The 13,080-nt window shown below is 46.3% G+C and overlaps 1 protein-coding gene across 2 annotated transcripts in view; it reads left to right on the top strand.

Moving 5' to 3' along the window:
- arrdc2 (arrestin domain containing 2) overlaps positions 1–10,919 on the top strand; it is a 35,702-nt gene extending 24,783 nt beyond the window's left edge. For both annotated transcript variants that reach the window (XM_080212679.1, XM_080212678.1), the window contains exons 2-8: positions 2,060–2,129; positions 3,211–3,358; positions 4,385–4,487; positions 5,466–5,722; positions 6,022–6,184; positions 6,901–7,064; positions 8,183–10,919. In XM_080212679.1, coding sequence (XP_080068805.1) covers positions 2,060–2,129; positions 3,211–3,358; positions 4,385–4,487; positions 5,466–5,722; positions 6,022–6,184; positions 6,901–7,064; positions 8,183–8,236 — 959 coding nt within the window. In that variant the 3' untranslated portion in view covers positions 8,237–10,919. The remainder of the gene's footprint in view (positions 1–2,059; positions 2,130–3,210; positions 3,359–4,384; positions 4,488–5,465; positions 5,723–6,021; positions 6,185–6,900; positions 7,065–8,182) is intronic.
- The last annotated feature ends 2,161 nt before the right edge of the window (positions 10,920–13,080 follow it).

Raw genomic sequence — 13,080 nt, 5'->3', positions numbered from 1 at the left:
CCCCAAACTAACCAAAGACCTCTTTACAGCCTGGTATCCGTCGGCTGTTCTTGTGACAGGAAGGTGACAATAATAATATAATGAGTGGCACAGTGGTTAGCACTACTGCCTCACAGCCTATGTTGTGAGACTTCTTATTGTGCCTCTCAGTGCCAGGGACCCTTGTGTGGAGTTTGCACATTCTCCCTCTGCGTGGCTTTCCTCTGGCTGCTCTGGTTTCCTCCCACAGTCCAAAGATGTGCAGGTTAGGTGGATTGGCCATACTCAATTGCTCCTTAGTGATAAGGGGACTAGCTAGGGAAATGCATGGGGATAGGCCTGAGTGGGATCGTGGTCAGTGTGGACTCGATGGGCCAAATGGCCTCCTTTTGCAGTGCAGGATTCAATGATTCTAATAATAATTGTATTGTTGTTCTTGAGATTTGCGGCTGGCTGGTCGCCTGCTTAAGTTGTTACCAGTTGGTAGAATTGGGGAATTATTTTGTCCACTATCTGACACTATGACCTTCACTCCCTGTGAGATGTGGGTGGTTAACCATCCAGAACATTCTGACAGGGCTAACCTGACAAGTGTGTCCTAAGGTTACTCATTCACCTAAAGAAATACAACAGGCAAATGTCCCTTTTGCTGTCAGGGTCCACTTTTTGTTAAGTTGTCCTGTGTGTGGAAATGTGTCAATCCAGCTTTATAGAGGAGTGGAAATGGTAAGCAGGCTTTAGATGGAGTTCGTCAATTGCTTCAAATTGCATCAGCCCCATTGTTATTGAAACCTAATTGGACAGAAACAAGACAAGAATGAGACAAAGCAGCTTTCTCGAGTGTGAACTCTGTGTTATTGGGAAAGGGTGAGGCAGGTTGGGGGGGAGGTGGTGGGGGGGGTGGTGGTTAGACAGCAGTGTGGTGTGATTTTTTTTCCATTTGATGAGGCCGCATCAGATTAAACTTCCTTGATGATAGAGTTCTTTAACTGGAGGTTCTACCTGGTGTGCATGTTCTGTTCCTTCCGCCGCGCACAAAATTTAAACAACGACAAAATGACAGTGTGACATTTCAGGCAGTTTGTAGCTCTCTATACTGTCCCAGTGCTGTGAGAGTTACCAAAGAACTTGCAATTATTTAGGCTAAACCTCAGCATTTCATAAAGCCCATTACAACCAATGACGTACTTTTCCAAAGCGTAGTCATGTAGAAAATATGGCAGCCAGCTTTTCACACAGGAAGATGCCACAGTCAGCAATGCGATGATGACCAGACCATCTGTTTGGGAGATAGTGGTTGAATGAATATTACAGAATAATGATTGAAATGTGAGTCTTTACAGCTAATCAAATCTTAAAGGTACAAACAATGTGAGTGGAGAGAGCATTAAGCACAAGTTAAAGAGAAGTGGATTGTCTCCAGACAGGACAGTTAGTCAGATTTTGCAAGTCCAGGCAAGTCATGGGGGTTACATGTGCTTAATGCTGTCTTGTGCTTTTGTATGCCCTGCTTGTGAAAAGATCTCCCACTCACCTGATGAAGGAGCAGCGCTCCGAAACCTAGTGGCATTTGCTACCAAATAAACCTGTTGGACTTTAACCTGGTATTGTGAGACTTCTCCCAGTCCAACGCCGGCATCTCCACATCATGAATGAATATTAGCCAGAACACTGCAGGGAAACCTCTTGTTCTCCAGAGTAGTGCCTCCCAATGGGGGGGCAGGTGGGACCTCGGTTTAATATTTCTTTAGAAATACGCCACCTTTGACAGTGCAGCACTCCCATTGTTCTGCACAGGGGTTGTGGGTCTGGATTATGTGTTGCTGGAGTGGGGTTTGAGCCCATAACCTTCACAAGGGCAGAATGTCAATGAGAGGATGTTCCTCTCTAACTCATTGGGGTTGAACTGAGTTTGAGTGGTCATAGTACATGAGATGCTATTTAATTCGTTCCTTCAGCCTTTCTCCTCACGTCACTTAAGAAACAGTCTCATTTCCTGAGTTCTCAATCTAATGTATCCATGCAAAGCTGCCGAGTAGCATGGTCCATCATTTTTATAGTTTTGTCTCTTCCTTTTCAGATAATGGTGATGTCACTGTTCTCCAGGCTGGTCGACATGAATTCCCATTCAGCTTCCAGCTTCCTGAAGAGTGAGTATCGGAAATCCTCCTTATTCTCCATTTGAGGGCAATTGCTTCTCTGTAGAGCCACCCTTCTCTAGATCACTGGACAAGACTCCTTATTGTAGATTTAAACCTTCTCCCCGACCCTCTTGGGACGGCGGGTGTTAGCACTGCTGCCTTACCGTGCCGGGGATGTGGGTTCGGTTCCCAGCTTGGGTCACCATGTGTGCAGACTCTGCACGTTCTCTGCATTAGTTTCCTCCCACAGTCTGAAAGACGTGCTGGTTAGGTGCATTAGCCATGCTAAATTTTCCCTCAGTGACCCGAAGAGACGCCAGAGTGTGGCAACTAGGGGATTTTAACAATAACTTCATTGCAGTGTTAATGTAAGTCTACTTGTGACACAAACAAATAAGCTTTAAAAATTCCATGTACAAAAGGGCCCAAAACATTTGCTTGTCTTATTCAATCCTTTGTAGCAGATCATATCAGACTATTGGCTTTTGTGTAAACACAATACCTTCAGTGTTGAATTGGTTGTATCAAAAACCTGCAGAACAACCAGACTGAAAAATGTTAGCGAAAGGCTTGACTTGAGCCTGGAATGAGCCGTTCATTGACATTAGTGTGGTGGTGGTAAAACAAAAAATGTAGGCAGATGGGCAGGTCCACAGCGACTGGGTCCTTGGGCAGAGCACGTTGATCTCACACAGTGAGGGTGAATAGGAAGAGTGTGCGGAACTGTATCAACAGAATCACCTCAATTGTTTCCCCAGTCAGTCCTCCCAGCATTGGTTAGCTCAGTTGGCTCGATGGCTGGTTAGTGATGCAGAATGATGCCAACAGCACGGGTTCAGTTCCCGTGCCGGCTGAGGTTATTCATGAAGGCCCTGTCTTGCCCCTTGCCTGAGGTGTGGTGATCCCCGGGTTAAATCACCACTAGTCAGCTCTCCCCCTCAAAGGCTTACAGTTATTTGGGAATACAGCGACTTTACCTCAGAAACAAACACTAAAGTTCTATTATAATCCATCAATTTGTGCCAGCGTTTCTTTATCCTGCTGCCATTAGTTAATGTATCGATGTTATGTCTTCTTCATCTTCTTGTAGAAACCTGGTGACATCCTTTGAGGGGAAGCATGGAAGTGTGCGATACTGGGTCAAAGTCAAACTTCACCGTCCTTGGGCCACAGTTAAGAAAATCAAACGAGAGTTCACAGTCATCGAACCCATTGACATTAACACCCCGTTACTGCTGGTAAGAACCTCATCAAACAGTGGCAATCCAGGGATTGTCATTAACTCTCTGGATCTTGCCTTTCTTGAGGAATACTAAAAGGGGAAGAAGTGATGGTACTTATATAAAGCTCTAGGTAAACTCCGGTAATTGTGTTCAGTTTCTGGACATTCTCCCACCTGTAGAATTGATGAGGACAGGTAAGATTGTCAGGAGAAGAGTTTAACATTTCAAAACTGAGATTTTTGCTGGGAAGGGCACCAAGATTCACAAGACAAGTTGATGCATCTCAAATCCAATCGAACTGAATGGTGAAACAGCATCAAGAGGTTAAATGGCCACCTCCTGTCCCAATACCATTCCCACTCACTCCCCAAAGGGCATCTCCCCCTCTGAGTTTTAAACTTCAATCCACTTTTGTATCTAAATCTCTTAATTTACTTTGAATGGGGGGAATCTTCCAAATAGCCACCTACTCACCGGTGATCCATCAAGATGGGATCTGGAGCTGAAATTTCACTGATGAATACCATCATTTAAACACACTGGGATACATCCCGCACTGTCATTGATGAGTGGGGGATAAGTGCGGGAAGAGGTTGAAAGTCCTTTTTTTCTCTGTGGATATCAATGTTAGAAACAACAATGTTACAATGAGTTTGCTGAAATTCTGCTGGATTACCCTTCAGAGTTACAGTGATAGAGGTTTACAGCATAGGGACAGGCCCTTTAGCCCAACTTGTCTAGTCCCAGTTGCCCGCATGTGGCCTGATGTGAATGAAGTGTTTAGGCTGAACTTGGATGGGGGGGCGTTCAGGATATTGAATTCGATGATCAAAATGAATGGTGGAGCCGGGCCGAATGGCCGCCTCCTGCTTCTAGTTTATATGACTTGTTGTCAGGATGGGTAGGTCATGCATGGGTTGTGGGAGATGTTTAAATGAATGAGTCTTCAGGGTCTAGTGTTCCATGGCTTTGTGTCTGCAACCTGATTAATGAACTGAGCGACCTTCGTATTCTTAAAAGCTTTTTCCTTTCTCCCACTAGGCTCCCCAAGCCGGTACAAAAGAAAAGTTAGCTCGTGTCTGGTACTGCAACCTTGGGCATGTCTCACTGACTGCAAAGATTGACCGCAAAGGCTACACACCAGGTAACTCAATCTCCATTAAATCCTGTGTTAGTAAAACATCACATTTCTATAGCACCTGTCACAACCTCCGACTTCCCAAAAACACTTTACAGACAAGCCTAGCCACTATTATGATGTAGGAAAGGCAACAGCAAAATCCCATACAAAGCAGCGAGCTGATGATCTGTTTTCTAATGATGTTTCTCGAGGGATCAAGTTTGCCGACTTTCCTTCCAAACACTGCCCACGTTTGAATATTTTGCACTTGGCTGCAACTTGCCAGAAAAACCCTGGGGCTTAACGGGTTAACAGCGCGAGGATGCATTTCCTAAGCTGGTCTTGGGTTCCCTCAAGTTTAGATGGTTGAGAGTGATGTCATCGAGGTGTTTAAAAATTAATAAAGCGATTCTGTTGAATCAGTGCCGAGATGTTGGGGAGGGAGGGGCGCAAAGAGCTCAGGATAAAGAGCAGCACCCTGAAACTGGAGCCAGTTCACTGTTGGGGGGACAGGGAGGAGAGTACCAGGTACCAACTGGAGTTTTCACTACTGAGATTGGTAGATATTTATTGGGTAATAATATTAAGGGCTGTGGAGTAAAGGGAGAGAGGGGATTAATGGGATTTAAGATGAGCCACAGTCTGAATAGGGAGATAAGCTTGAGGGGCTGAATGGCCTCCTCCTATTTCCCTCAGGCTATGATAAAACAAGATAGAAGAAATTACAAAGTGTGTGGGACAATTTTAGTCACATCCAGCCCCCTTACTTTTGGGAAACTGCAGGGAATTGGGGGCAATGTTGTCTCCAGACACCATCAACTCTGTTCCCCACTGAAGTTGACGAACGTGGTATTGAGAACTGTATTGGATAAGTAATACTTTACCCCTCCCCGGGGGCTTCCTGCTTGGTGAGGGGAGTTATAATTGACCCTCCCCTCGATGATTGTGCGTGTGTTTGTGATTGGAGCCCTGTGACAGTAACCCTTGTCTTGTTTCCGCCAGGTGAGGTGATCCCCATTTTTGCGGAGGTCGATAACTGCTGTTCCCGCACAGTGACCCCCAAAGCCGCCATTGTCCAAATACAGACGTTCATCGCCAGGGGCACAAAGAAGCAGAAGAAGTCGGTGGTGGCAACTCTGCAAGGCGAGGGGGTCGCCCCCAGGAAGAGGGGGTCATGGCATGGTCGCCCCTTGAAGATCCCGCCCGTGTCTCCCTCCCTCCTGCAGTGCCGGGTGATCCGGGTGGAGTATGTGCTCCGGGTAGGTATCCCTGGGTAATGGTTGTGGAGGGAGAGTGGGGAGGAGAGCTGGAGGGGGGTGGGAAGAGCTGGAGGAGGTGGGGGTGGGGGGTTGTTGGGAGGAAGGTGGGGATGGGGGGAGAGCTGGGGGGATTGGGGGGGATACGTAATGTGATGAGGAGAAAGAGCAGACTGTTAGGAGGGGGATGGTGGTGGGAGTTAGAGAAAGGGATGGAGAGAGAGAGAACCCGCGAGTGGTCAGCAAGGGAATGTTTTCTTGACCAATCTTTTTTTGTAAACTGTTGTGTTTGACCATTCCAGGTTTATGTTGAGATCCCAGGAACATCCAAACTCGCCCTGGAGCTGCCCTTGGTGATTGGCACAATCCCTCTCCATCCATTTGGTAGTCGCTCGTCCAGCGTTGGGAGCCAGTACAGTATGGACATTGACTGGCTGCGTCTCAGTCTCCCGGAGAGACCAGAGCGTAAGTACCTCACACTGCCGCGTGTCTCACATTGAGCTATCAGGCCAGGAGCATAGCAGTGAGAATCTTTTAGTCGTATAACGCTTACCCGTACTCTCCCACGCACAACCCGTTCTACACAGCTCGCCTTTCCCTAAAACCTTCCATTCACTGCCTCTCAATTTCTCCTCCATCCCTCCTCGTTGTCCTGGTGTGCAGAGGTTCCAGATGTCCTCACACAACTGCCCACTTCCCATTCCCAGCTACTCAACCATGAGGTGAGCCAGACTGCTTTACAGTGGGAATGCCCCCGGTGATCACCCGATGGTCACAGGAGATCCCAGCAGCAAGTGTGGGTGGGGGGGAGGGGGATCTCCTGGAGGAGAGGAGGAAACATAATGTGAAGGGGGAGGGTGCATTTGAAAATTCACAATTGAGGCTAACAGAGTTTAATTGGGTGAGAGCAGTGAAGATTATGGAATTAAGGGACAGATCAGCCATTATCTGATTAAGTGATGAAACAGGCTAGAGGGGCTGAATGGCCTCTCGATCCCATGAGAGGTGGCTGGTGACTGCTTTAAAACACCTTCAGAATGTCATTACTAACATGCAGGTCCCTGATTCCACCACCCCTCTATCAGATTGAGAGTGAGTTCTGTTTCTTTAAATTTGCCACATTTTCCTTGGTTATTTTCCATCCCAGCATTTGACCTCATGTCCCTCTCGCTCTATTTCAGCTCCCCCTGATTACTCAGCGGTCGTTTCTGAGGAGGATGCTGACCGGACTGACCAAGGACTGACCCTTCCAGAGGAGGAGGAGGAGCTTGGCAGGATGTTGGAGAGACCCTTCTTTGCCTACATACAGGAGTTCCGTTATCGACCTCCACCCATTTACTCAGAGGTAAGATTTGGCAAACCTTGCCTTATAAATAACACACAGGTCATTCGGCCCCAAATAGTCTGTGCTGGTGTTTCTGCTGTAGATAGATCTCCTCTTGGCTGCGTCCATCTCTCACTCACTATATTCTTTATTTCTTTCTCTCTCGTGTCCCCCATCAGTACACCCATACTTCTTCAGTCACTCCCTGTGGTTGTGAGTTCCACATTCTCCCTACTGTGGGTAAAGAGATTTCTCCCTGTAGATTTATTAGTGACTAGCTTATACTGAAGGCTCCTAGTTCTGATCTTGCTCAAGTGGAAACCTCTTCTCTACGTCTCTATCGCTATCTTGAAAGCCTCTATCAGCTGACCCTCCTCAGCCTTATCTGACCAGTGAAAAAAGCTGTTTAATCCTTCTGGATGTTAAAAGTTTATTATTGTCACAAATAGGCTTAAAATGAAGTTACTGTGAAAATCCCCTAGTTGTTACATTCCGGCTCCAGTTCGGGTCCACTGAGGGAGAATTTAGCATGGCCATTGCATCTACATAAGAACATAAGAAATAGGAGCGGGAGTAGGCCATCTAGCCCTTCGAGCCTGCCCCGCCATTCAATAAGATCGTGGCTGATCTGAAGTGGATCAGTTCCACTTTCTCGCTTTCTCCCCATAACCCTTAACATCTAACCAGCATGACTTTCAGACTGTGGGAGGAAACCCATGCAAACACAGGGAGAAGATGCAGACAGTGACCCAAGCCAAGAATCAAACTCAGATCCCTGGTGCTATGAGGCAGCAGTGCTAACCACTGTGCCATCATGCCACCCTCTCAATTTATAACCTTTCAATTCCAATCTCACCTCCAGTAAATCTTAGTTGCACCATCTCCAGTGCCTCTATACCCTACTTGCAGTATGGAGACCAGACCTATCCAAGTCTGGTCTAGCAATGCTCTACCAATTAAACATGCCTGCTTTTCAGTTCTCTCCGTCTAGAGCTGAGTTTTATTTTTATTTGTATCTTTATTTCCTGTTTACCCGCGATGCTGCTTTGTGGCGAACTCTCTAGCTGCAGATCACAACACTCTTGTTCCTAATGACCTCCAACACGCTCCTCACCTGCCTTTTCCCATTTGTCTTTTAGATTGATCCCCATCCCCCGAGGTCGGACATGCGTCGCCGCTGTATGACCTGCTGAAACCTTCACCGGGATGTGCAACCCTAAAACAAAAACCAGGAAAAGCGAGATTTTAAAACCAGCTTTCAGGGCCTTGGGACACTGCCCGGCAACTTGAAAGCAGACTCGGGATATTGCTGCCTGAAGGGGCACAGGGTCAACCCTCTGAAAGGAAAAGAGGGAATGACCTCTGCGGAGATGACGCAAGTCGGATTGGGATCCTCGGCCAACCTTGTGCCTCTTGTTGAACTGTCTGCCATCTCCCTTGGCTGCTCTGTTCTTCTGAACTTAAAACCTCATCGAATGCTTTGAGCAGAGCCGGTGGGCAGCTGTGGCAGCAGCAGAAGATATGTAGAGGGGTTCTTCTATGTATTGAGAACATGTGGTAGTCAAATGGGTCCAAACCGCCTTCCCCCACCCCTTGATCTTGACTGTTTGGCTGTGCATTCACCTTGCCAAAAACTTGCTGTCCATCTGCTTTGCACCTCCAGAAGGAGGACTGTGCGCACCCGTGTTTGGGGTGGTGTGGGATTTGCTTCTGCACATATTCTGGCAGTCAGAGTGCTACCTCAGTTTAGCAAGTCGCTGTTTGGGAATTTGATGACGAGGCCATGCAAGTCCTGTCAGATTCACTCCCTCGCGCTGCGTGCACTTAACGCCACGATTCACGAACCTGTATCATGCTTACGACCCACCCTGGGAGGGATGCAGAGAAAGAGTATTACAGAACATCCTGAGCAGGGAAAATTTCTTGTGTAAAGGCGAGTTCTGATCAATAACCATTCCTTATATTGCCCCGATTTACGTTTTTTTAAAAACGATAATCCTAAAGGTTTTTCCCAGATGGAGAAATGGGCAGTGAACCAGGACGGGACAGATTAGGAAGGTTGATTTGTGAGACACATGGGTTTGAAAAAAGGGGGGGAGGCAGAGGGGGGGGCGTTTGTGAAGGGAAACTGGAGAGTAAGAAGGGAGGTTGCATAAATACCACTGCTCAGCAGTGACCGTAGATGGTCAAACTTGTGATTATTTGTGCTTCCCCATCAGAAGAAAAATTGTAAATGATATTTTTTTTCTGTATCTTTTGTTTTTTTTTTAAGAAAAAGAGGTAATCTTTGTAAATGTGTAAGGAGAAACTGACATGACTTGTGTTATTCAACTGGCCGCATTCTGATTGTGGAGTTGGGCCAACAACGTGACCAGAAACCTAGACCTTGCCAGACCCGCTGCTGTCACTGTGGAGAACCTTCCTGTCCCAGTATTTATCCCACTGATTCCATGAGGAAGAGTAACAGCAAATAGGATTTGTGTAGAACGTTTTAAATAGTAAAATCATCCCAAAGCCTTTCACAAGAGTGCGATTGAACTAAATTCAATGGGCTTAGTCAAACAGGAAGGCAAGTTACAGAGGATAGAGAGATGAAGAGGTTTGTGGAGGTAATTTTAGAGTCTATGCGATGATCAAATGATTGAAATACCTGAAGCAGTCAGAAATGTGGGAGTGCTGAAATCCTGGAATGTTGTTTCGAGGTTTACAGGGATAGGCGGCAGGGCTGTGGGGGTGGGGGGAGAAACTAACTGGAAGTCGCTGGAGGTCAGTGAGGCAGTGATGGAGTGAACAGGATTTGGTTAAGTTTAAAGTTTATCTATTAGAAGTAAGGCTCGTATTAACACTGTAGTGAAGTTACTGTGAAATTCCTCTAGTCGCCACACTCTGGCGCCTGTTCCCTGCACGTCTTTCAGACTGTGGGAGGAAACCCACGCAGACAGCGTAAACTCCACATGGACAGTGACCCAAGCTGGGAATCGAAACTGAGTCTTGGTGCTATAAGGCAGCATTGCTAACCACTGTGAGTTAGGACACTGATGTGGATGTGCCGGCGTTGGACTGGGGTAAACACAGTAAAAAGTCTGACAACACCAGGTTTTAGTCCAACCGATTTATTTGAAATAAATTGGTTGGACTAAAACCTGGTGTTGTCAGACTTTTTACTGAGTTAGGACACTGGCAGTAGAGTCTTTCAATGACAAGGGCATGCGGCGTGTTAATCTTTGACATTGATTTTTGATATCTATTTGGGTTTTACTTGAAAGAAGAAAAGTAAATTCTTGAAGATCTACAATAACTTGTAATGTTGGATTGGTGCTCTGTTGGCTCAGGGGTAGGTATTGTATGACTAACTCTCCAGGATTGCTCCAGAGAGCCCAAGAAATGAGGATTAATCTCCAGGAGTCTACTGGAGCAAAACTTTAGGAGTAAATATGACAGATGCATTAAAAGATATCATTTTCAATTTTTTAAAACCTTAGTTATAAAAATATTAGTGACAAGGCTGAAGGCCAAATGCCATTCAGTTGGGAAATACTGAAGACACTGTTTTACTCTCTCATTGGCTGTGGAAATTAAGTTGGAGTGAATGGGCTTGGAAGGCTGCGAATGATGGGAGACTGCAAGTGGGCTCTCGGAGTCGGGAAGTGATATATTAAAATCTCTAGGAATGCATCCTGCTAGCGTTGGCAATGCCTAGGTTTGAGGGAGAGCTGTGGGAAATACTTCTGGTTGTCGTATGGAAGATTATAATGAAATCCATCTTCCGCGTGTGTGTAAAATCTTAACATTTTTCAACACTGTTGTGTTTTTTTAAAAGAAAAGCTATTTTTGTATTTTTTTTCTCTTTACAATAAAATGTTATCAGATCTTTAATGATTTGGTCATTTTCTTTCTTAACAATTGAGAATACGGCAATATTTTCCTGTCCCGTCCCCCATGGGAATTGTAGTGGGCAGTGGGGTGAGCGGACCATGCAACAGTTGAGCTCCAGTGGGATTTTCCAAACTTGGGGTGAGCGTGTCTGGACAATTCCACCCTAATGCCTGATGTAGTTACTGTAATTGTAAAGAATCCCCCTCCTGGCTCTGTTGGTGCACGTGCCATCCAGAATGGCACTGAGTCCAACAAGGTGGCTTTCATCTCTTGACTCCAAAGAGTTGGCTCATCTCTGCAGCGATTGGGGATATGGAAAGAATTATTGGGAGTTGCTGTCCTGATTACTGGATTCTCCTTTTTTTCTTGCTGCTATGATACGTAGCATTTGGCTGAGAACGGAGCCCACTTTGTTTACAGCAATCGCTGGGGTCAAGCAACTCAGTGACCCTCACCCAATGACAGTGGGCATTAGGGTGAAATCCCAGCAGTGACCTGTCACCTCTGCAGCGATGAAACAGGAATAAGACAAGGCCATTCAGCCCCTCGAGCCTTTACACCAATCAGATTATGACTGGTCCCCTCAACTCCATTTAACCCATCTCTGCTCTCTGATACCTAACACAAACCCGTCGACCTCAACTAGCCCCCAGTTGTTTATTTGTGGGGATGGGTGGGGGAAGAATTTCCACACTCTTATGATGCACAATATTACAGCGAGAGGAAAAGAGCGATATCAGTGGCCATATCGGGTGACCTTGTAAGGTGGAAGCCAACATGCATTTTGCATTCCAGCAGAACTGTGTGCAGTCACATTAAGATGATGCTTATTTCAAACAAAGATGTAAACTTATATGGCATCTTTCATCACCTCCAAACATCCCAAAGTGCTTTCCAGTGAATTGAGCACTTGCTGAAGTGCAGTCACTGTAATCTAGAAAATGCAGCAGCCAACGAGTGCACAGGAATCTTCCGCAAGCAGCAATGAAATGAGATAGCAAGCTGATAATGCCCTCATGATTATTATTTATGGGAGGAATTCTGGTATGAGGATAACCCCCCTGCTCATCTTCAGTGAGAAGTCTCACAACACCAGGTTAAAGTCCAACAGGTTCAGTTTGGCACAGCCAAGAAGGGCCAAAAGGTCTGCTTCTGTGCTGTAATGGTATATGGTCTAGGTGCACGGTCAGTGGGACTAGGCAGAAAAATGGTTCGGCACAGCCGAGAAGGACCAAAAGGCCTGTTTCTGTGACGTAATGTTCTATGGTTCTAGGTTTAATGTTGGACTTTAACCTGGTGTTGTGAGACTTCTTACTGTGTTTACCCCACTCCAATGCCAGCATCTCCACATCATCTTCAGTGGCACAGTAATTAGTACTGCTGCTTCCCAGTGCCAGGGACCCAGGTCTGAGTCCAGCCTTGGGTCACTGCAGAGTCTGCACATTCTCCCTGTGTCTGTGTGGGTTTCCTCCCACAGTCCAAAGATGTGTGGGTCAGGTGGATTGGCCATGGTAAATTGCCCCATAGTGTCTGGGGGACTAATTAGGTAAATACATGGGGATAGGGCCTGGGTGGAATTGTGATTGGTACAGACTTGATGGGCTGAATGGCTTCCTCCTGCACTGTAGGATTCTTTGCAGTGCACTCCTGAAGGCAAACAGCCTTGGTTTAACATCTCACCCAAAGGGTAGCATTCCCCTGGTATGAAGCTGGGTAGCGTGCACTTGAGTTTCTCAAGTGAGCCTTGAACCCACAATCTTCTGACTCACGAGACAGGAGTGTTGCCCAATGAGCCACAGCTGCCACTTGACAAGACACATTGATGTATGTTTTTATGTGCAGTGAATGAATCATTGGTGACGCTCTGGAAATGTAGGCTTTGCAATGTGCAATTTCAACAGTGGGTTTGCTGATCCCAGTGTTTATCCAAATAACACTGAATTCCACCCGTATTCTCAAATTCCTATAACGCAGCAATTTGAGGGAAGTACGGAAAGTTCCCCTCACTATTTGTAATGTGACTGTTCAGTCGGATGCAGTTTCCCCTCAAATATAACAAACTTTCGCCTTTCGCACATTTCACTGGCCTTTCCTCTCCCTCTGTAATCTCCTCCAACCTTCAGAGATCTCTACAATCCTCTAATTCTGGCCTCTTCAATCA

Source organism: Carcharhinus amblyrhynchos, chromosome 26, assembly GCF_965287045.1.
Source record: "Carcharhinus amblyrhynchos chromosome 26, sCarAmb.v2.hapA, whole genome shotgun sequence".
NCBI classification, from domain to species: Eukaryota; Metazoa; Chordata; class Chondrichthyes; order Carcharhiniformes; family Carcharhinidae; genus Carcharhinus; species Carcharhinus amblyrhynchos.
Note: the sequence above shows the minus strand (reverse complement) of the source record. Positions and strands in the feature narration are given on the sequence as shown.